This window comes from Xiphophorus hellerii, chromosome 10 (assembly GCF_003331165.1).
Source record: "Xiphophorus hellerii strain 12219 chromosome 10, Xiphophorus_hellerii-4.1, whole genome shotgun sequence".
NCBI lineage: Eukaryota > Metazoa > Chordata > Actinopteri > Cyprinodontiformes > Poeciliidae > Xiphophorus > Xiphophorus hellerii.
Genome location: NC_045681.1, coordinates 15,465,651 through 15,487,412, shown reverse-complemented (window position 1 = coordinate 15,487,412; position 21,762 = coordinate 15,465,651). Strand labels below are relative to the sequence as shown.

General features: G+C 43.7%; 2 protein-coding genes across 2 annotated transcripts in view; one reads left to right on the top strand and one right to left on the bottom strand.

Annotated features, from left to right (window-relative positions):
• Positions 1–553: 553 nt before the first annotated feature.
• Positions 554–9,822, top strand: stx4 (syntaxin 4). The gene is made up of 10 exons (XM_032574749.1): positions 554–754; positions 1,075–1,179; positions 4,209–4,308; positions 4,499–4,573; positions 4,648–4,718; positions 5,169–5,277; positions 6,662–6,735; positions 7,881–8,018; positions 8,092–8,202; positions 8,762–9,822. The coding sequence occupies exons 1-10, from the start codon at positions 725–727 to the stop codon at positions 8,837–8,839; spliced, it is 891 nt and encodes a 296-aa protein (XP_032430640.1). The 5' UTR covers positions 554–724; the 3' UTR covers positions 8,840–9,822.
• Positions 9,823–10,109: 287 nt separating this feature from the next.
• srcap (Snf2-related CREBBP activator protein) overlaps positions 10,110–21,762 on the bottom strand; it is a 38,107-nt gene continuing 26,454 nt past the window's right edge. The window contains exons 22-33 of the mRNA XM_032574748.1: positions 21,096–21,251; positions 20,666–21,010; positions 19,612–19,775; positions 19,028–19,332; positions 18,750–18,952; positions 17,590–17,759; positions 17,171–17,367; positions 16,868–16,982; positions 16,660–16,785; positions 16,393–16,569; positions 16,224–16,307; positions 10,110–15,345 (exon numbers count right to left, since the gene is read on the bottom strand). Coding sequence (XP_032430639.1) covers positions 11,248–15,345; positions 16,224–16,307; positions 16,393–16,569; positions 16,660–16,785; positions 16,868–16,982; positions 17,171–17,367; positions 17,590–17,759; positions 18,750–18,952; positions 19,028–19,332; positions 19,612–19,775; positions 20,666–21,010; positions 21,096–21,251 — 6,140 coding nt within the window. The 3' untranslated portion in view covers positions 10,110–11,247. The remainder of the gene's footprint in view (positions 15,346–16,223; positions 16,308–16,392; positions 16,570–16,659; positions 16,786–16,867; positions 16,983–17,170; positions 17,368–17,589; positions 17,760–18,749; positions 18,953–19,027; positions 19,333–19,611; positions 19,776–20,665; positions 21,011–21,095; positions 21,252–21,762) is intronic.

Here is a 21,762-nt window from a genome sequence, read left to right as displayed (position 1 = left end):
GTCATCTGAAGATGGATTTGCAAATCTTTCAAGAACAGGTAAGCTGGAAAAAAACATAAATCAGTAAAACAACTAAAAGGCCCGTGGATGAGCTGCAGAGATCAACCATTACGCATTCACTCCAAAAATCTAGATTTTAAGGAAGAGTGGAATGAAGGATCTCAAGAAAGTCATATGAAAGCCTGCTACTCACCCAATAAATAGGTGATTTATTTATTTATTTTTTGTATTTTATATCACTATATATTCTACATACATATCTGTCCTAGGAGAGTTGCTTTTACTCTCATTGTAAATGATATTAAAAGCCATTATTTTCTATTCTACTCTACTGTTATTCTGCTATCGTAATAATTTTACTCTAACCCAAGACCTCTTTTTGGCTAGTCTGACCACGGATGCAGTAAAGTGTCAAAATATTAAAAATGAAAGCGGTGTGAAAAGCGTTTAATATGGACCGCAACAATGTGTTTTAGCTGATAACAGCATCTGCCACACGATGGCGTCCAAGAGTTGGTGGCTGCTGTGTTGACCGCAGAAGAAGAAGAAGAAGAAGAAGAAGAAGAAGAAGAAGAAGAAGAAGAAGCGTACTACTGGAATTTACTTGTTGAATGACAGAAGAGGAAACATTTCGGGAGTTTCATCATCGGGAACAGCCATTGTTTCTTTTCGGCGTCGAGTTGCAGCGGGTTTCAACGTCGGATCGTAAACTTCTCTCGGAAAAATGCGGGACCGAACAAAAGAATTGGGAAGCGTGAGTTTCAAAGTTAGCGGCTAACATTAGCGAGCTAACCTGCTAAAAAGAAAAGTTAATGGTGTAGTGGAGGAGCGGCTTTAAGCTCCAGTCTGTGGTGACAGCTTTTACTAAAATAACAGCACGGGTTATGGTGTCACAACAGCGGTGTTCAATGGCTGTTTCTGAGTATTTTTGGGAGCTGGGCGGCTCTGCATTGAGAGCTTCCGTTAGGATGTGTGAGGCCGGGAGGCAGACTGGGCAGGGCTGCAGGGGAAGCAGCACAAAATCAGTGAAGTCTAGCAAAGGGCTCATGTTTCTGTGGATCTGTTTTTATACAGAATGCCGACGCTTCAGAGGACGACGACGAAAGCAAAGCTCTGATGACCAAACCTGGAACATCTTCAGCGAAAGATGACAAGGACAATGAGGCTTTCTTCAGAAAGGTGAGGCCAGCTGAGAGGAGGTGTGAAACCTCATCCAGACGACTTGAAACATCCCTAAATATGCTATCCAAAAGGTTATTATTGTTATTATTGAAAGAGTTTTAGAAAAGACCACGATCGTATGTGTACGTTGAAAAGTAGGACCCTTCATTTACAGCAGGGTTGTGAAACTCATTTTCATTTTGGGCCACATCAAAAACCTGAGCGCTCTTAAAGGGCCAGTTGTGCCAGAATGTTTTAATAAAACCAATCCAACTGTTAAAATATCAGTAAACATCTGAGGAGCCGCAGTACGTGTTTCTTAAAATTAAGTAATATTGAAGGTCTTCACACTGATGAGTCCATCCAGGATTTATTTAACAATCAAAATCACAGCTTTTGTGGCGCTAATTTAGAAGTATTTGTAAAGAATATTTATGGTATTTGTGCTAAGGTATGACGGCAGCAGTCACTGGAACCCAAAGTTTTCAGCTAATTTTGAGAAAAATTTGCAGTAAAAATCAGGAAAAAAATCTGTAGGTTTTGTGTGAGCGTTGAGTGAATTTTGCAGATTTGTTGAAAAATCTGTTTTGTTTTGTGTAGGGTTAAATAGGATTTTATATTGGATTCATAACTAAAGCTTCTATCAAATGACCTGCAGAAGATTTTTCTCATTTATGCCCAACAACACTTCATGTCTGGTTGTTGTACATCCAACCTAAAGTTTTTGCAGGTCCAGGAGTACATTGTTCAGTTCCAGAATAAACTCAAGGAAGCTTGAATAAGCAGGAGGTGTTGCTGCAGAGTTAGTGACTCACTGCAGATGACCAAGTTCCCTTTGACGGCAACCCTTTTGTTTATTCCAGCTGGCATAATAAACTGAATGTGACTTTATTATAATTAGGATCAAATTGTATTTGAATGTCAAGCCATCTGTGTGGTTGAGTTGAATTTAGTGCATCTTTCTTTATTTAACTTGCCATGTTAAGTGGCTCGAGATTACATTTGTTATGAATATGCTCCGTTTAAGTTACGAAAAGTAAAAATGGAAAAAAAAAAAATCACATCTTGCAAAGTTTTTAGTCTTATTTCACATATCTCATTTAAACCCTCTATATTGTGCATCACCAAGGTACATTACAACATTTTTCCAGGCTGTATGAAGATATCCAGTATCAGCCATTTGTGATGTCAAACACTTTCAGTTTCTGTTTTTATTGACCAATGGATGGCAACCTTTCCGGTTCGCTGTTGCCATGGTAATAGCTGGAAAGAGTTTACGCACAAAGCCTCTTTGGTTTGTATTTCATATCTGCTTTATAACATGCTTTAGTTGCTTTCGTCTGGCATGTCTGGGTTCCCATCATATCTGAAAATTGAGGTTTTCCAGTCTGGAAACTTTTAGTTTTGTTTTTGTTGTGATTATAAAACAAATGCAAGCAGACTACATGCTGTACAGCTGCTCCATGGCTTTAGTTGTATTAATATGCATAAGATTTCTAATGACATAAAAAACATCAGAATGATGAATGGCTACATTGCTAACAAGCAAATGTATTTACTTTTATCATCAGAAAACTCAAAGCTGGAGCATATAATTGGACAAAACTTATGTTTTTAGAGGTGATTGTGAGTCCAGGAGCATTATTACTAATCAAGCTACTGGAGCGCAAAAAGCATGAAAAGGGAGAAATGTGACTTTGTCGTAATAATTTACGAACACAGCATCCAGTTTCTGAAAGTGTTAAAATCAGGGCAACACTGTCTGGAGTTTAAATATCACACAGACTGGTTGTTTTGACGACATGTTAGGCCTTAGTAATCCCTTTCCTCTGGCCGAGGCCATGGATGAGGATTCTTGGTTTCAGTTCAAAAGATTTTGGTGTGAGAAAAGCAAGTGGCCATAAAAGTAATTTAAAAGCAAAAAAACAAAGGTGTTTTTTTTTGTTGTTTTTTTTTTCATGGCTGTTTGAGTGAAATTACCAATCAACGTGACCAAGCAGGGTCATTATCTGCTGGTGTAAACTCCTGTCCTGTTACCATAATAAACAACCATCCACTGATGAGGAGCTAGCAAATGTCATCTATTAGCAAATAAATAAAAACTTCTTTTTTTTTAAATGGAAAAATAAGGCCACCCGTCCTGGACTATAATAATGCAGTTTTATTATTTTGATAAATATCTTGTCTTACTAATCATATTCCCCTTAGTGGAAGAGAAACTTAAATAAATGCACCATCAAAACTTTAAATCACTGAACAGTAATTGAGCCTTTCCTGACAACTTGTTGGTTCTTTATATTTTGTCCACCTCGTGCAGTAATTATATATATCCATTGGGGAGAACTGCAGTAACTACTGGTGCAGTAGCTTGGAAATCTAACAAACCAGCACCCTACTGAGTGACTTATAAGAGCTCTTAGTGAACCCAGTCCCCCTGCCGTTCACCGCGGTGGGAATTGACGTCTTGTAACAACATCTGCAACTGGAAACTCTCAGTTGAACAGCCCTGTTGGACAGGCGTCAGCCCTCATTTTGTTACGCTAGCCTCACATTTCTCCACATAACTGGTCCGCGTTTTTCTTGTAAGAAACTGCAGTACAACGATGCAGCTGTCAAAATGTTACTTTGAAGACGTCAGCATGTGTTTCCTGCTAAGGTTACATACAGACTAAGAACTGCTGTAAAAAAAAAAATTATTTTGTAAAATTGATGCTCATAAACAGCATTTGAGTTTCCCTCGTTGCTCTGGCTGTTGCTCCTGGTTCTGGTTTTCTGTCCCAGCTGTTGCATACGCTGTGATGCGTTTTCTGCCCTCGGCTAATGTCCAGCTGTTTCATAATCCAGGGGCAAAAAGTTCCTCAAACAGAGACGACGTTTACTTTCATTAATGATTTAAAATTTCTTTTAAAAGCAATATTAACTGGGTCAGCGGTGGAGGGATGAGAAGACGATGGAAGGGATTTATAAAGCATCTCAAGTTGTTTACCAAAACAACGTTGTCATTGTCTGAAATATGAGAAAAACAAATTGTAACTTTTGTGTTGCAGGTGCAAGATATTCACGAGTGCCTGCACGCACTCAAGAGGATGGTCACCGAATTGGAGAACAAGCAGAAAACCGTGCTGGGCGTGGCGCTGCCAGAAGAGAGTACGTGTTTTTATCCAGAACGTCATTCGCTTCAGCTGCTCTAAACAGACAGAAAGGGAATAATAAAACTCTGTTCTTAATAAAATGTTTCATCTTTAATTGAGCTAAACACTTCCCCAGGAACATATCTGATGCATGCTTAGATAGAATATCCACACTGGTACTTAACCTTCTCTGAATCCTCGGCCAGGTATGAAGAAAGAGCTCCAAACTCTTCGAGACGAGATCAAAACGTTGGCGGGTCAGATCCAGAAGAAGCTGAAGAGTAAGTGCTTTTCAAGTGGACGTTTTCGGTCCCCAGCCCATCAGATTTCAACCGTCGCCACTTTTTCTCCACAGGTATCGAGCCTAAAAAGGGAGACGACGATGGCAAATATATTCCAATCAACATTCGGATGCAGCGCACTCAGGTAGCGTCTGAACAGGGAAACATGTTTTTGGGTTTTTTTTCCTGGAGGCTCTATGTACAATTTGGTAGTTGAGAAAAGGCCACAAGAACAAATACATGGATTAGAATACAGCGTTCTAAATGGCCTGCTTTACACTTTTTCCTTCCACTGAATCTTCTGTTATAATGTTTGGGAGCAACACTCTGAGAACCTGATTTCCAAATAAAATAAAATAATTAAAAAAAAATTCATCTGACAAGAAGACCACAGAACAACATGACCACACTTTTTTCCTTCCACTCAATTTTCCGTTGACATGCTGGGATGCAGAAGACGTCTGAAATAAATTAACTTTTTCATCACGTCAGTTTGAGAGCCGCAGCTGTTTAATTACGTTTTTGGACACTCTTCAGAAGAGCGACGTTGCTGCTCGTTTCCCAGACTTGAAATGGTTCGCGTCTCTTTTCTCAGCACGGCGTTCTGTCCAAGGAGTTTGTGGAGCTGATGGGCCACTGCAACACCATCCAGTCCCAGTACAGAGACCGGAACGTGGAGCGAATACAGCGCCAGCTGAAGATTAGTGAGTCCACCAAGCTCAGTTTTTCTTTCTCTTGCTACAGTTTGTATCTGTGGTTTTATTCTGCTTGGGAAAAAAAAAAAAAAAATCAGGCATCACTTCCTCTTTGGCTCAGCTGCTGCCGGTTGCCATGACAGTCATCGCCAGACTCCTTTGTCACATTGGTTTTAACGGCTACAACCGATTAACATTTATACACGTCGCATAAATGCAAATTTGGAAAAAAAAAATACTAATACTGATGCTTAAAAAAGAGAAGGGGACATTTGGAGGTTGACGGCTCTGCTGGTGGCATTTCTTAACTCTCCCCGATGATGCAACAATCGTGTTCGTTTCTGTTTCTGTTTATTTATCTGAACTTTGCTTCTGGGATTTCAAGATGATAAAAGTTTGCAAATCAGAACCTTTGCACTTTTATTGACTGCATTCAGGATAAAGAACAATTGAGTTATGGATGAGAATCTGCTTATAATAATAAGTATGTATTCAATGCATTTATAAAACAGCCCTGATTACCTTTTATGTGGAAATGTAGCTTTATATTTTTTAAAAAAGTAAAGAAATAAAACTAAACAAAACCAATACCTCTTGGTTGAGCTTTTCTTACTAATATTGACATATTGGTCAAAGTAATATTTTGACTTTTCTCAGTGTTGTTCACACAGACTAAATTACAAGTCATGTTGTTCTTTCTGCTCTCAAACATGTATAGTGTAAAAAAAACAAAACAACAACCAACAATTATAATTCTGTGTGATACGACATAAAAAGCTACAGATTCTTCCCCACTTTGGTAAACCAATCTAAACAGTTTTTGTAGCTGGTGTTGCTGTTTTTTATAAATAAACCACACACAACGAGCTGCAAAAATTCATCTGCAAAGGTTGGTGTTGAGTTGCAAATCTAACGATCTTGTATTGCCACGAATGAAGCAAAATATTGTTAAGTTTCAGGGATGATCAGAATTTCTCTGAACTGGAGGCAGACGAGCCACTATTACAGTAAACACAGATAGAAATGAAAAATTGTTGAACTTCTGACTGAGTTTTGTTGCTCAGTTTGTCTCGGAAAAGTCTGATGTGGCAACGATGATCGGTTCTAGTTAAAGGTCAGCAAACAAACTCATGTCCCATAACTTTACACCTTCACACAATCCGTTCACACACTTACTTGAAACAGTACTCCATGTGCCAGCTGTATTGACATCGAAACAGTCAGAAAGTGGCTGTGAAAGAGTCGCAGCGTCCTGGAGAGCCTCGAACCTGAGCCAGACGTCAGCGGCTCCTCGGGCAGGTTTTAGACGTCCACGGTGTTAGCACAGCACACAGATCTGCATGTAGCTTTGTTATTGTTCCAAACTCTGATCTGCTTTACCCTCCGATTTCAGCTGGCGCCAACGTGACCGATGAGGAGCTGGACTCGATGCTCGAAAGCGGCCAGACAGATGTTTTCACTCAGAATGTGAGTTCTCTGGAAGAGAAACGGGCGGTAACCCTGGAAACACAGATTAGCTGCTGTCAGTCAGGTTGACAGGTTTGATTTTTTTTTTCTCTTCTTTTAAACTGGACCAGATTTGGTAAGAAAATCCTAGTTAGACTAGATTAAATACCCTAAAGTACTCATCCCCTGATCTTTTCACATTAGAACCACAAACCTCTCTGCTTCTTTTAGGGGTTTTTATGCCACAGACCAACACGAAGGTGTCCTACATGAGAATTGGATGAAAAATGAGGGACGTTTTGTTGCAAATAAAACTCTGAAAACTTTTTATTCAATTATTACAAACTCTCAATTGGATTTAAATCTAGACTTTGACTTGGCCGTTCTACCATATAGAAACGCTTGCATAAACCGTTCCGTTGTTCTTCTGGCTGTACACTTATGGTTACTGTCCTGCTGGAGGGTTAAACGCAGAGGGTTGGTTTACATTTTCATTTAGACCAAAAAGCTCTGCTTTGGTCCCGTCTGCTGAGATCTCCTTCTTCCTGAGGCCTTGACAAGTTTCAGAGTTGGGCCAGTCACAATAACAAATATTACTGGACAATAAATGGTCTCAGAAATTATTGCAGTAAACGATAAAACTGTCGTTTTGAGACCGTTTTCAAGTAATGCATTAGTAATGCCATAATAATGCAAGTTCGCCCTCTCAAAACCCAATAAAGTTGTACGCTGGAATTGGAAGACATCTTAAATTTTCCAAGTAAAACACGACAACCAAACACAATAAGGTGAAAGTAAAAACACACACAACCGAAACCATAAATAAAATGGATGTAAACAAAATGGCTCTTTAGAAAATATCAATCATCAGAATGCAAATTGAGCTTATTTTAATTTATCGTGGTTCATTTACTGTGACAGCTTAATCAGTCAATATGGCTAAATACATATGCATGTATTCAAGTTATTATTTGCAAACATTGCTCAAATGTAACTTTTTTTCTTTTTTAAGTTATGCATTCCTTTGAGTTGGTCTACTACATAATAACCCAATACGAACATCTGTGGTTGAATCAACTGTAGCGTTTTGGTGTCACCGTGGCGTAGAGTGAGGATTCCTGTCTGTTAAAACATGAGACACAAACACAAACCTGTCTGGTGTCCAGATCCTTATCGATGCTCAGGCCACGAAGCAGGCCCTGAATGAGATCGAGTCCAGACACGATGAGATCCTCAAGCTGGAGAGGAGCATCAGAGAGCTGCACGAGATGTTCCAGTACCTCGCCATGGAGGTGGAGGCCCAGGTAAACCGCAGCGATGACGAACCTTCAGCCTTCTCTGAAGAAGGTTCGAGTCTGACGCCTTTGTCGTCTCCAGGGGGAAATGGTGAACAGGATTGAAAACAACATCAACCAGTCTTCGAACTACGTGGAGAAAGCGAAGGCCAACCTAGAGCAAGCCGTCACGTATCAGAGCAGCGCCCGCAAGGTAAACATGGTCCGCTTTCCACCCACCTAGTTTCAAGTCCACCTATGAAAACACAAGCTTCCAAAAATGTAACACTCATCGTCTTCAGCTTTGGAAACTTCAAAAAACACAAATATTTCTGCTCCAATGATGGAAGTGCAAGACTGAAGCTTGGATTTAAACCGGCCTTTAAAATCTGCATGTTTTTTTTTTTATGCGATAATTATGTGTGCGACATATTAAGCTTCCCTTTTAGGCAAATTCTAGTTTACTTTCTACTTGTTTTTGTCCTGTGAAGCACTGCAGATTTCCCTTAGTGTTAATGTTACAAAACATTATGAATGAACAGTTTCCTTATATTTAGCTCCCTCAATTTTCCCATCAGCTCAGAAAATCTGTTCCTGCTAAAGAAATTCAAATTTCAACATCTTTGTAATGTGTTCAAAGCGATGTTGGTTTTGACACATTTTGCACTTTGCATGGTCAGTTTTATATGAATGTGAAAGTGTTTAGGGTTTTCTTTGTATTTTTTTTTTTGCTTCTCTTGTTTCAATTTTAACATCTTTTCTTTCCACTGCAGAAAAAGATCTGGATTGCCATCTGTTTGGCCATCCTCCTCCTCATCATAGTCATCGCAGTGGTCTCCTCTTTCGCGTAGCGACACCTGGCTCAAGCACATTGTGTAAATGCATCGATTCATCAAGCCCACAAGGAAGCACGGGCGAATTTAGTCTGCGTGTCCACACCTTCCTCCTGTATCCTCTTCACGTCCTCGTCTTCCTCTTAACACAGCTGTCCATCCTCATTTACGTTCCGAGGGGAGACGCGCTCGACCATCAATCTCGCCTGCGGTTTCGTGCTGCAGGTTTTTGTCGGTTTCTTTTTCCACGACTCTGAGGCCGCCTTCACTGTTACTTCGGCTGCACCTCCTTCTTGCGGAAGGGAAAACAAAAAGAGGAACTATAAGTGACCTTGAGCAAGGCACAGTGCAGTATTTAAGCCCCGACACTGATTATGCTGTTCTCAGGAAAAACTGTTGATTCTTGTTACGCCTCTTGCATGAAATTAGAGACCTTAAAACATTTTTTTATAGCCTTACAGAAGAGACTAATATAATTGTACATAATGTAATGTTGCAGATTTACATTTGTTTTTCTTTTTGTTTAGTTTTTTAACTCTATCAAACCGCTTTCGTGTAACGAGTGTAAATAGGTTTTTTCGGTCCCTGGTGTAAGAAGCTGCCTTATAAAGACGTAACACTTTAGTCTGAGAAGCTTGTATAAATGATCGGAACGTTGTGCAAGCTTCGGCGACAAATACAAATGAGGAAAATCTTTAAAACCGTGCCTTCTCCTTTATATAGGGCTGGGAACATTATGTTATGCACTAACGCTGTTAAGAAGGGATGGAGTTGAGTTTTTAAACCACCTTTTGTTTTAATTCAGCCTTTGCATCACAGCTGTACTCCTGCTTAAACTGGTTACTTTTTTCCCTTCAGTTTGTCACATCGTGATGACTCTGTCCTTGGCATGAGCCGGAATCAAAACCCACTTCATCTATAAAAATATATTATGAACTAATTGCTCCCTATTGTTTTATGACTGGAAGGATATATAAAAAAAAAAAGCCAGGTTTGTCCTTGTGAAATGAGGAATGGTGATGTTGCCTGTGGGGGAGGGGCTGCTTCATAGAGTCAGATGAAATTCAGGTCATTCACGTTTTTGCTAGCATCTCATTAAAAGTTGAGCTGATTTCGGTGACTGGGGAAAATGTTGGGAAAGGTCCACTAAGTAGCAGAAAAAAAGTTCCTACTGTGTAATATTATATCTGATAAAGGTTGCATGAATGTTTTTAAATAAAGTTCTACTACTCTGATTCCCCCCCCAACATTTTTTTTGAAATCATCCTCCAAAAACTCACAAAAGCAGCAATTTTTGGTCTTTTTATTCAACTGCAAATGTCTTAATCTTCAAGTAAAACAAGGTGGAATAACAAGGGATCAAAGGAATGCAACAAATAGAGAGACGAAACAAAAGTAAGACCATCACCAGGAATCACCCTTTCCCGACAGATATCAAAATTAAATTTTACCGTCATCTGGAGCTGTACCGCTCATTTTATTCACATATATTTCCTCTTACATGAACGGAGGGCGACGAAGAGATGTCGGGGTGAGAAGAAACCTGTTAGCGCTGATGATGCCGATCATATATTTTGAGTTTTTTTTTAAATTTTGGAACGAGAATGTGAAGCGCTCCACGTCAGGAGCTTCAACAAGGTGGTCTGAGGTCGGGAAACCATCAGGCCCGACAGGCACTCTTCACAAAAACACTTACCCCCTTAATTCAGTATAAATACAAGACTTTAGCGTTAACTGTTCAATCAGTACATTTTTCAAACTGTAGATACACTGCAAGATACTAAGGACCAATTAACCCAGTTCATGTGAAACACCAAAACGTACTGAAAAAGCCACATTATCTCCTCCTAATGTGCAAATTAATTCGATGAACAGAACTGACTGGGTGGGGGCAACATGGGATGGGGGGGTTATCCAGCGCTCTGACAGACCTGCTCTCTTCCTAACACCCTGGAAGAAATCATAAAAATATGCATAACTTCTCAAAAGAAACAAGAGTTGATGGAAGTTGCAGAAGCAGTTGTTCTCAAACCTCCAAGTTACAATAAACGGGTCACTTCAGGGTGCAAATGTTGGACAAATTAATTTCTATGTGAAACCCCCCCCCAACAGAGGGTGCTGTAAAGTCCCACCTCTGGCTTCCAGTCTTTAATAATTACAGTACTTTACGTGTTTAACCTTGCACCTTTCGTCCCTGGAGGTGAATTAAACCGCTGCACCTCCTCTGTCGTCAGTCCAGTATCCCTGCGCCTCCCCCCTCTCCAGCAGGCACCACCCGGCAGTGAGGGGGGACCGGCTCGGTTCAGAAAGGGAAGCAGGGAGGTGTCTGCTTCGTGCAGCACGCGCTCCCTGCACAGCAGCCCTAGAGATTGTGACATGCTCTCGTTTCTGCTTTTAACTCTTTTTGTAAATCTTTGGCACTCTGGTCATGTCTTGTTGCGTTGCTGATTGGAGGAGGAGGAGCGGGTGCTTGCGGCTGGAGAGCGCGCCTGCACTGCTGCGAGCGCAGCGACGCTCCGCAGCACCCTGTCCGGCATCCCCTCTGCTCCCGGGCTGCTCGTTACCTCCTGGGACTTCCTGCCGTCCTTCCGCCTGTCTCTCCTGTCGCTGTCCCGCTCGCTGCCTGAGGACGCGGCCCGGGAGCCTCTGCGCTCCGTGTTCTGTGAGCTGATGCTGCGGGTGCGCTGGCTGCTGTTGCTGCTGCTGCGGCTCCGGCTGCTCCGCCCGCCGCAGTCGCCCTCGCAGTCGCTGCTCATGCTACTGCAGGCGCTGTGGCCTTCGCCTTCCTTCCCTCTGGACAACTTCTTACCGTCCTTCTCCTCGGGTTTGGGCCTCTTGTACTCCACCTCCAGCGGCGGCACCAGCTGACCGGGACACTGCCTGGTGGAGCGGGAAGCAGTGCGGCTCGCCTGATCTGGCGTTGAAGGTTTGCCGCTTTTGTTCTTGTTGTTATTCGGATTTACTGAGTTACTTTGAGGAGAGGCCGGGACTTTAGGCTTTTGGTTTTTGTCGGAAGTGGATGCAGCAGCAGCTTTAGCTGCTGAATCTTTCCGTGGCGTGTGACCAGGAGTGTCCACTCTGCCTTTCATGGCTAGAAGCTTGGCAGCCGCATTCAGGGCCGAGCAACGCTTCCCTAAAACCTCCGGCTCGGGCGGCAACAAGGGGGCGCTGTTTGTCTGTGCTTTGCTATCCTGTGACGGCTGAGGTCCCGTGGACTTCCTGGTCATCCTGACAGAAGAAGTGTCGCTTCCCGACTCCCCCCCAGTGGATGCGGTGGCATTGTTTGATGCGTTTTTGTCAGAGCTGTGTGTATTTTTCACGTCCTTGCTCTCCTTGTTGCCCTCTTCCTTCTCCTCGTCCTGCAGGCGGCGCTTGGCAGATCGGGTAAGTCGGGCCCTGCTCTCACTGCTGTCAGAGTCAGAGGAGGAAGAGGAAGACCCGGACCGTCTCCTGTGACAGGCAGCCGTCACAGCTTCATTCTTCATCTCTTCCTCATCTTCCTCCTTCTCCTCAGGCTCTCCCTCAGATGCGTCTGTTCGCCTCTTCTTGGCAGGATGTCTGTTCTCGTAGGTCTTCTTGTGGTGAGCGTGTCTAGTGAGGGTCGATGAAGAGCTCCCAGACGATGGAGAAGAGGAGCGCACCGATTCCTGGCTGCTCTCACGGCTGATGGATCTCTTCTGCTTGGAAAGTTTCTGATCTTCAGCAGCTTCCTGCTCCGCTTCTTTTCCATCTCTATCTTTCAGAGGAGCAGCTTCTGGTTCTTCTTTTTCCTTTCCTGGGTCAGAGGAAGTTTCCTCCTTTCTCCTCTTAGGAGGTGACGTACAGCTCTTCTCCTTACTGGACTCTGCTTCATCCTTCATAGCATCTGCAACTATTTCTACTTCACAGTCTCCTTTAGTTTCCCTTATTGGAGCTGATTTCTCAGCGCTTTCATCCGTCTGGAGAGGCGTCTCAGTGGGAGTCTCTTCAGAAGCATCGGTAGACGCGGACGGTTCTTCCACTGGGGAAATGGTTGCAGCAGTTTGGGTAGTGGAAACCGAAGGAGACGAATCAGAGGCGGCAGCTGATATTTGCACTGCTTCCATGGCTGTAGAGGTTGATGTAGATCTAATCTCTGAAGGACTTTCTGATGATGAGATTCCCATCATACTCTCAGCTTCTGCTGCAGTGGTAGAAGAAGTTGCGCTGACTTCCTCTATTGAAGGTAAACACGTTTCTGCAAATGTGTTCGTCTCAGCAGACGTTGCGTCAGAGGTTTCTTCAGGGTTGGGCTCGGCAGATGCTTCTGTAGAACTTTCATGTTCTGGCACTACCGGAGCCTCTGAAGCCGTTTCAGTTGGTGGTGGTGTGGAAACTGACTGGTTCAGGGCTACAGTCTCTTCAGTCTTTGGTGACGGAGTATCGTCTTCAGCAGACAGAGTAACTGTTGCAGGAGTCTCATCAGACATGTTTGAGTTTGGTGAGGTTCTTTGCTCGGTTTCTTCTGGAGTTGTGCTGTTTGACTGGTTGGCCTGAGGCATTTGCGTTGCACCTGGAAGTGTTTCTGAAGTTGCCTTTGTAACCTCCTGACCTCCATGTGGAGTCGAGGTAATAGCTGGTTCTTGAGGTGCAGCAGAGTCCTCCTGTGGAGCAGCAGTTGTAGTTGTGTTCAAGTCATCTGTTGTGACGACACTTTCTGTTTTACCAGGCTCCAATGAAGGCTGAAGTGTTTGGACTGTTGCAGCAGGTGGAGGGCTAGCGTTTGAAGCTGCATCGTCTGCAGGGGATCTAGAAGAGTCCGGTTTTGTTGGTTCCAAAGGTACAGGGACAGGGGAAGAGGTTGGTTCTGAAGCAGCTCTAGAAACAACAGTGGTTGGAGATCCTGCTGAGACTGATGGAGGTGAGGTGGGACTTGTGGCCTCCGGGGCGGAAACTAGAGTTGATGGGAGGAGATTCTCAACTGGAATTGATGTGGCAGCAGAAGCAGGAACTGGTGCTGGTTCGGTTGGCACCTGAATCGGAGTGGAATCAAACATGGATGTTTCAACTTTATTTTCATCAGAGGGCTGTGCTGAATTTGAAGTCTCCGTTGGTGTTTTGTTGGCTCTGGTGGACTCAGACACTGTTGTAACTGTGTTGGGAACAGCTGCGGTTGGGGAATCTGAGGGGACTCTGCTTTCGGTTTGTGGTACACTGGAGCTTTGCGCTTCACAAACAGAATCTGACATGACTGTGGAGTCTTTACGGGGACGACCCCTCTTCCGCTTCGGGGACAGAGGGGGGCTCTTGTCCTCGCTTGGGGAGGAAGTCGAGGGAGTCACTCTGGTTTCAGGTTCAGGTAAAGCAGTGGGGATCTTGGGGGGCCGGCCTCTCTTTCTTTTACTAGGCGTCCCAAGGCAGTTGATGCTGGACTCTGTGTCTAATTTCTTGGTCTGGGGCGCTCCTCTTCCTCTACCCTGAAGCTGCTGCTGCTCACCCAGCTGAGCCGCCATGCGGGATTCGGTCTCCAGTCTGCGTCGCACAGGAAGGTTTCGCAGCACTGGCATGTCAGGAGAAAGGTGAAGTGGGGAGTAGGGAGGGTAACCTCTGACAGGCTGAGGGTGGACAGTCAGACTTTGGCTGGAGTCGGTCTCCTGGGGGGATCTGTCCACAGTGAGTTTAGTCTTTTCATTGGGGCTCTGGGATGTGTTGTCCTTGCTTTGCTCGTCAGTACATCCAGTGGCATGCTCCTCCACTGCCACCTCCTCCGAAGAGGCTCCAGCTTCGCTTCCTCTCCTTCTTCTCCTTCGCGGCTCCTTCTCCTCCACCACCGTGACGAGCCTTCCTGGAAGTTTCCGCAGGACTTTGGCTAATGGGGAATCGTCCACCAGGCCCCGGAGCACCTCGCCATCTGCCGACTGGCGCTTGCGAGGCGATCTGGAGCTCGTGGAGGGAGGAGACATGTGCCCATCATCATCTTTGGTCAGATGTTCTGCTCCAAAGCTGGAGTCTAATGAAGACTCAGACATTCTCCTTTCTTTCTCATCTGTCTTATCCTCTCTGGCTGCTTTGGAGCTTTTGGAGTCGGACTCTCCGGCGCCCTGCTGCTTCCCTCCAGGAGGAGAGCTTGTAGAAGGGGAAGGCACTGGACTGGGATGGGAACGGCTGGGTTGAATCCTCGTTTTCACAGTCTGGTGATCTCTGGCAGGAGACGAGCCTTTGATAGACTTGGAGTCTTGAACCCTGGTGGATGTGGACGTTTTGATGGGGGTGGAGTCTTTGGCAGCTCCTCGTCCTCTCAGACCGATACGGAGTTTTTCAGGCACTTCTCTCGGCGGTTCAGGTTCGGTTTCAGGCGAAGCTCCGCGAAGTCGACCGCTGGTCCGCGTGGAGGTCAGGGTCTTGTCCTTAGGTTTGCGTCCTCGGCGAGCCGGAGCTTGCTGAGCGGGTTCAGTGGAAACAGGCGTTGACATGAAGTCATCGTCATCTTCATCTGATGCAGGGTGGAGCATTAGTCCCTCCTCCTTAGCTTGGTCCAGACCCTTCCTGGCAGCTTCCACCTGCTCCTGAAACACAAGAGCAGAATTCAACGTTTAGGTTTTGATTTCAGTAAATGTTCAGAATAAATTAATTTCTTAAGTTATTTTGATCCAATTCCTTTATATGAATGCAAACACTTAAAATACAGATAAACTATATCATCATTAGGAAGTAGATTTATTTTAGTTATTCAATTCAAAAAGTCAAGCTTGAACATCTTATACTGAAAGTGATATATTTACAATGTTTGTTTCTGGTGTTTTCATAGTTATGGCTTATAGCCATAACTATAGACTTTAATAAAAGTATTGGTTTAGCAGATGGGCAATTTTGGCATGATCAGCCCTGACACATAACTTGGTAAATCTTTTTCTGCTCAGTGAACTTTCCACACCTAAGCCTCATCAGAGTGCAGTTCTCTCTGACCGAAGACTTAAGCTGAAGTATTTTGAGTATCAGTGATGTGTTTAAAAGTGAAGAGGAAGCAGAGAGATGGAAGAAGCTCTCGTCCACAACATGTTAACCTGTGTTTACTCTTTATTCAGGGTAAGAATTTGACATTTGCTGGTCAGAAAACAGGATTTTTATATCTGGTTGTTCATAATTTGGCTGGAGTTGCACCAGCCAAATTCTCCATGCAGCTCCAGTTCATGCTGCTCCTGAAGTAAATAGGTAACGAAAAATCTCTCAGCAATGATCGGTTAAAGTTATGAGCAGATGGCTGATAAAATATTAAGAAAATATTTATTAATCAGCCACCAAAAACAAATACAATTCACATATTTGTCTTGAGCGAGTGTAGAAGTCACAGGGAAAACAAATCTGCTTCTCATCTTATCCAGATATTTCCCCTCTAATGATTCTTCAGTAAAACACGATAAAAGAGGCAGAGGTGAGAAGTTACCTCTGCTTGCTTCAGCTCCTCCTTGCAGACGTCTTCCAAAGAAGCTTCCAGGAAGTTCATGGCGTAACGTTCAATGGGAGTGAGCTGCAGACAGGCAGGAGAGATGTGAGCGGAGAGCCGAACAGAACCAGATCAACATCTGGAAACCCAGAACTGCTTCATCAGTCACCTGTTCTACCAGAGCAGCGATTTCCTGTTCGGCTTTGGACAGCTCCTCCACTTCCTCCTGCTCCCCTCCGTCGTCCAGAGGGATGTTCTCGTTGAACTCTGCCAGCTCGGCCACCTGCTCTGCTTTGGCCTGCGAAGCCGCCACGATGTCCTCCTCATCTTCGGCTCGGCACAGCGCCTGGACCGATCGTAAAGCAACGGGATGAGTCGAGCAACGACGAGATGAGGACCTAAGGTATTGCTGGGAGATGATTGGATGAAAGCTCACCTGTTCCAGGATGGTGGTGCTCTGTTTGTTGACACCCTCCTCTTCCTCAGCCTGAGGGACGGACAGCTCCACAGCCACCTCCCTCTTCTCCCCATCGTTGACGTCAAACAACTCCCTGATGGTTTGCTGAATGAAAGGAATCGTTTAGCTGATTAAATACTTTCATTTTTCCATCGACACGTTCTCAAACATGGATGGATGTTGGTACCTCTTTGAAGAAGGCAGTAGTAAAGTTTCCTCCCTCGATTGCCATATCTCCCAGCATCCTCTTCTGGTTGGCTTTCTTTAAAATGTTTTCCTCGACTGTTCTCTCACTGATTAGTCTGAAAAAGCAGAAAAATTAAAACTGTTAGAAAAAACAATTTGGCTTGTCATCAAGCCTAGCATTAACATGAATTTGTTTAGCAGTTGAATTGTACAGGACAAATATGACTTAAAACTGAAATTATCAGTGTAATTTTTTGTTAAGTCAGGCTTTTTGTGGACAAACAGATGTAATTAAATGCACCACCTGTAGATGTGGACGTCTCGGGTCTGGCCGATTCTGTGGCAGCGGTCTTGGGCCTGAGCGTCCATGGTGGGATTCCAGTCGCTGTCGTAGAAAACCACAGTATCAGCCCCGGTCAGATTGACCCCAACGCCCCCGCTGCGGGTTGACAAAATGAAGCAGAAAATGCGTCGGTCTGCGTTGAAGCGCTCCATGAGGGCCTGCAGAAGAAGGCGTGAGAAACAGTGAGAATCAGACATGTCAAAATGCCACGTTTACTTATGTAGCGGATTTAAAAACAGCTAATGAAAGTGCTTCTAAGCGTTTCATTGTCAAAGGCCAGATTAGGTCAGTTAGATTTTCCAAACAAGATTACCCCAGTCTTCTTTTCAGAACAATATTTCAGTCATTAGTAGGAGTTTAAATGGAAATATTTGCCAAACCTGTCTCTGCTCCACGCGCGTGCTGCCGTCCAGACGGAGGTAGATGTGTCCGTGGTAGTTGAGGAACTGCTCGAGGACGTCCAACATGCGCGTCATCTGAGTGAAGATCAGCACTCGGTGGCCTCCGGACTTCAGCTTTCGCAGCAGAGTGTGCAGAGTCTGAAGCTTACCTGCATCCAGAGGACACACGTTTGAGAAAACAGAACCTAGGAGATTACCGAAGTGCTATTTGGACCCAGGTGTGATTTCTGAACATAATATGAAAGATGAATAGGTGACTGTCCATGTCAGCTTCTGAGGTAAAATATCCTATTGGTGGTTTTAAGAAGAAACTTAAGACCCTTTTTTTGTAAACACACATTTCTGGCCTGCTATGTTATGATGTTTATGATGCTTTTACTGATTTTTACTACAGAGAACGGTGCTATATAAATACAATTTACATACTGTGTGAAGTCACTATGCTACAAAGAAAAGCCATCTGCATTTATGCAGAGCTCCTGTGCTTTGAACAAAATTTTTTTTTGTTCAAAACAGTTTAAGATCTGTTATTAAGATTTTGGTGAATTGTTTTGTCTGCAGAAATGATACTGAACAGTACTGTATCATTTAATTCTAGGGATCAGACAAATATTATTTAATATTAATTAAATACTGAAAAAATTCTATTAAAAAAATCATCTAAAAAGAAAAGTTAGGAGGACCTCTATGGTGTAGATTTAGAGATGATCATTTTCGGAAACACTGGAACATTGATCTCTACTAAAGACATTCTTTTACACTTAAAGATTTTTGTTTTCACAGCTGTTTTTGTCTTTTAGCAACATCATTGTTATAGCTTTTATTTATTTTATTTGGATTTTAGCTTGTAAAGCAAAAGTGGTGGAAATGTGCTACATGAACTTATATAAACAAGTCGGAGCAGCAATATACATTTGAAAAGAAAGCCAGTTGATTTGTTTCTTGGACTCTGACCAACATATTTCAATATATTGTTTATCTGTCTCCACAAATAAAAATCCTGCAATGATTTAGATATACAATATGTGGAAAACTGTGGATAAGCTGCAGAGACCAACGGTTCAGATGGAAGAATCTGTTTGGCTCTTAGACATGCCTCTCCACCACTCTTTACGGAAAGTACTCCTTCTGGAACTCACCGCAGTCGTACTGTATGAGCCTCAGGTCAGGAAACTGAGTCCTCATGTTGCAATGGATGCGATGGAGACTGCGCGTTAATGGAGCGACCTGACCCGCCAGCGTGGAGGAGAACACCGCCTGCTTGTGGCTCAGAGACGGAGGAGGATGGCAGCAGTGCATGGAGATCAGAGGAGCCTCCACAGGAGGGATCACAAACACAAACCTAAGCGTAGAAAAAAAGCATTAACAAACAAACCTCCCTGCTTTATTAGCTTTATACGCGTCTGTTAATGTCTACCTGTCGATTATATGGCTGAGGAGCTCCACTCTTTGATCAGGGGTGTGGATGGCTTCCCTTAACGCAGGGCTCTGGAACCAGCAGTCCTGCTGCTGCGCGTGCAGACAGCTGCTGTGGCCCGAGCGGCTCCACTCCCCCTCCGCCTTCAGAGCCGCCGGAGACGGATGAGGACCGGGGAGGAACGTCAGAAAGTCTAAAACCTCCTGGCCGAACACTGGCGTCGCCCCACAGTGGCGCTCATTGACTCGGAAGATGAAGTCCAGCCGACTGTCTCGCTGCCGTTTCATCTCGTCAGCCAACCATGACTGTTAAACCACAGAAAATCAGATGATCGTGAGCAGGAATGCCACAAAAAAACAAAAAAAGCTAAATCCTAGAGCAGAATCAGACTGCAGTCTGATAAATAACCAAAACGAGATGTACCCACAGGAATCTCACATGTCATCGGTAGGTATTTCTTTCACATGCATGCTTTATTTTTGCAGAAATTTAGACTAGAAACAAAGACAATCTACAGGGCATCAGATTGTAGTCCTGGAGTAAAACTGAGTAAAATTGAATTTAAAGATATAGAAGCCGCTCACCACATGGAAAGGAGAGCGTAGAGGTGGGCGGGGTGCCCTCCTGCGTGGGAGGTTGGTCTTCGCACTCCCGCTGGGCTTCGACTTTACCGGTGGTTGGCCGCTGCTGTCTCGAGGTGCTGCTGAGGGCTTGACCACAGAAGACGATGCAGCAACCACGGTTGGAGCTAAGGATAGGATGGAGAAGGCGGCAGAGAAACACTTAACATACGGCTAATAACCTACAAAATACAAACTCAACTTGGGTGCATCTGTGGAACCGCACACAGGATTCGTACGATTTTCCTGCAGTAAAATTCAATAACATTTCAAGCATTTTTAGAGGAAGTTCTCAAACTTTTCCAGCAACAAACATTGTATTTAAAAACACAAATGAACTAAAAAAAAAATCTGTCTTAATTCACTAATATATATATATACTGTATATGTATACAGTATATATATAATATGATATCAATTTATTACTGCTACCAATACTTGTGATGGTATTCTAGGCAAACTAAAATATAACAAAATGTTATGTTTTGAAAGATATCCCTCACACACCTTATGCACCTGAAAAATTCTCTAGTTTCAATGACGATATTTAATGTATAAAATATACGCCAACATTTTATTTCAAGTCATTGGGCCATTAGGAATAATTACTATTCATTACACTAAAACAACCCAAACAAATTGTGTTAAGGTTAATTGCCTTCCTGCACAAAGAAAGTTAGAAAACAAAAACTATCAGTTTGAAGTTTTCTGGGATTTAGCAAATAGAAATAATTCTGGTGAACTTAAAACAAAAGTTTAGTCTGATTTAACTTCAGACAGTTAGAAAAAATTGTGTCTGTCTTTTTATTATCTTTAAATATGTAACGTAAATAACGTTTTCCAAATCAAGACTTTAGATCAATCGTTACATTGAACGACTGCAACATCAAACAAGGCAGGCTGATAGATTAAGAACAAAACTGCAACAGGTTTGCTGGGAAGGGAACATCTGCAGGAAATGTGGATCCAGGAAAGCTTGCAGCTCAGGAAAACAGATCCTCTTAGCATGTTGTCTCACCTGGCTGCTCTATGCTGCAGGGGGGCGGCTGCACTACCTTGAGGACTGGCCGGGTGGGTTGGGGCTGATTTGGGGTGGAGCTCGGAGGTCTGAGGGGGGCTATAGTGTAGTGAGCCGTAGCGGGGCCGGGACCGGGCCCGGGGGCGCGTGGCGCAATCTGCAGGAGAGCCGTGCTCCGGACAGGGGTGGTGTTGGTGTGAGGGTGCAGGGAAGGGGGCGGAGCCTGGGGAGCAAGACGTGGGGAAGGGGCAACTGCCAGTGTGGGCACGGGCCCACCCTCCTTGCCTGCTGCCTGGCGCACAACAATCTTCACAACTCCAGGGCTGCTCACCGTGGTGGAGGGCACTGAAATGAAACGGGGAGAATTCCCAACTTGAGGACCAACTTCTATGTCTTGGGTTAAATTAACAGGAGGTCAAAGGTGAAATACCTTGGGGTGAGGCGTTGTGCGGCAGCTTGTTTGCAGCTGGATTGGCGACAGGTGTGTTTGCAGCGTGTGTGGCGGTTGTGGTCTGGACAGTGAGCTGCGCAGGCTGACTGATGAGGTGATGCTGCACCCCGCTGGACACCAGGTGCATCACGTTACCTGGAGAGGAAACGGGGGGAAATCCAAATGAGACAGAATCAAAACCCGGGTTGCTACACAGTTTACACTTCAGAAGCGCAGACTTCTCAAGACTAACATTAAAATAAGCAATTTCTGACATTATAGTACAAAGATTGAAGAAGTTTTTGTTTTATTTTTTTTCTATGTGCAGCATAAACCAACTTTTCAACTTTGACATTTTCAAGACTCTATTCTCTTTTGCTCAATTAACTGTCCAGCTAATTTTTATTATTTAGAAAAATTTAAATCTTACTTTAGCCAAAATACAGAATCTTTCTCAAAACATCATGCTAGTCTCTCATAATAGTAATGTTTTCTGATCATTCTGCTCATATGAAGCTGGATTCTGTCATTAGATGCAATTAATCTCCTTAAGAATTAACATTGTAAGGTCAACATTTCTGAACATGCAGCCGGTGCAGCAGAAACCTACTAATGTCCAGAAAAAGCCATGACTGAGTGAGGTCCGTCACCATCATGGTGGATTTGG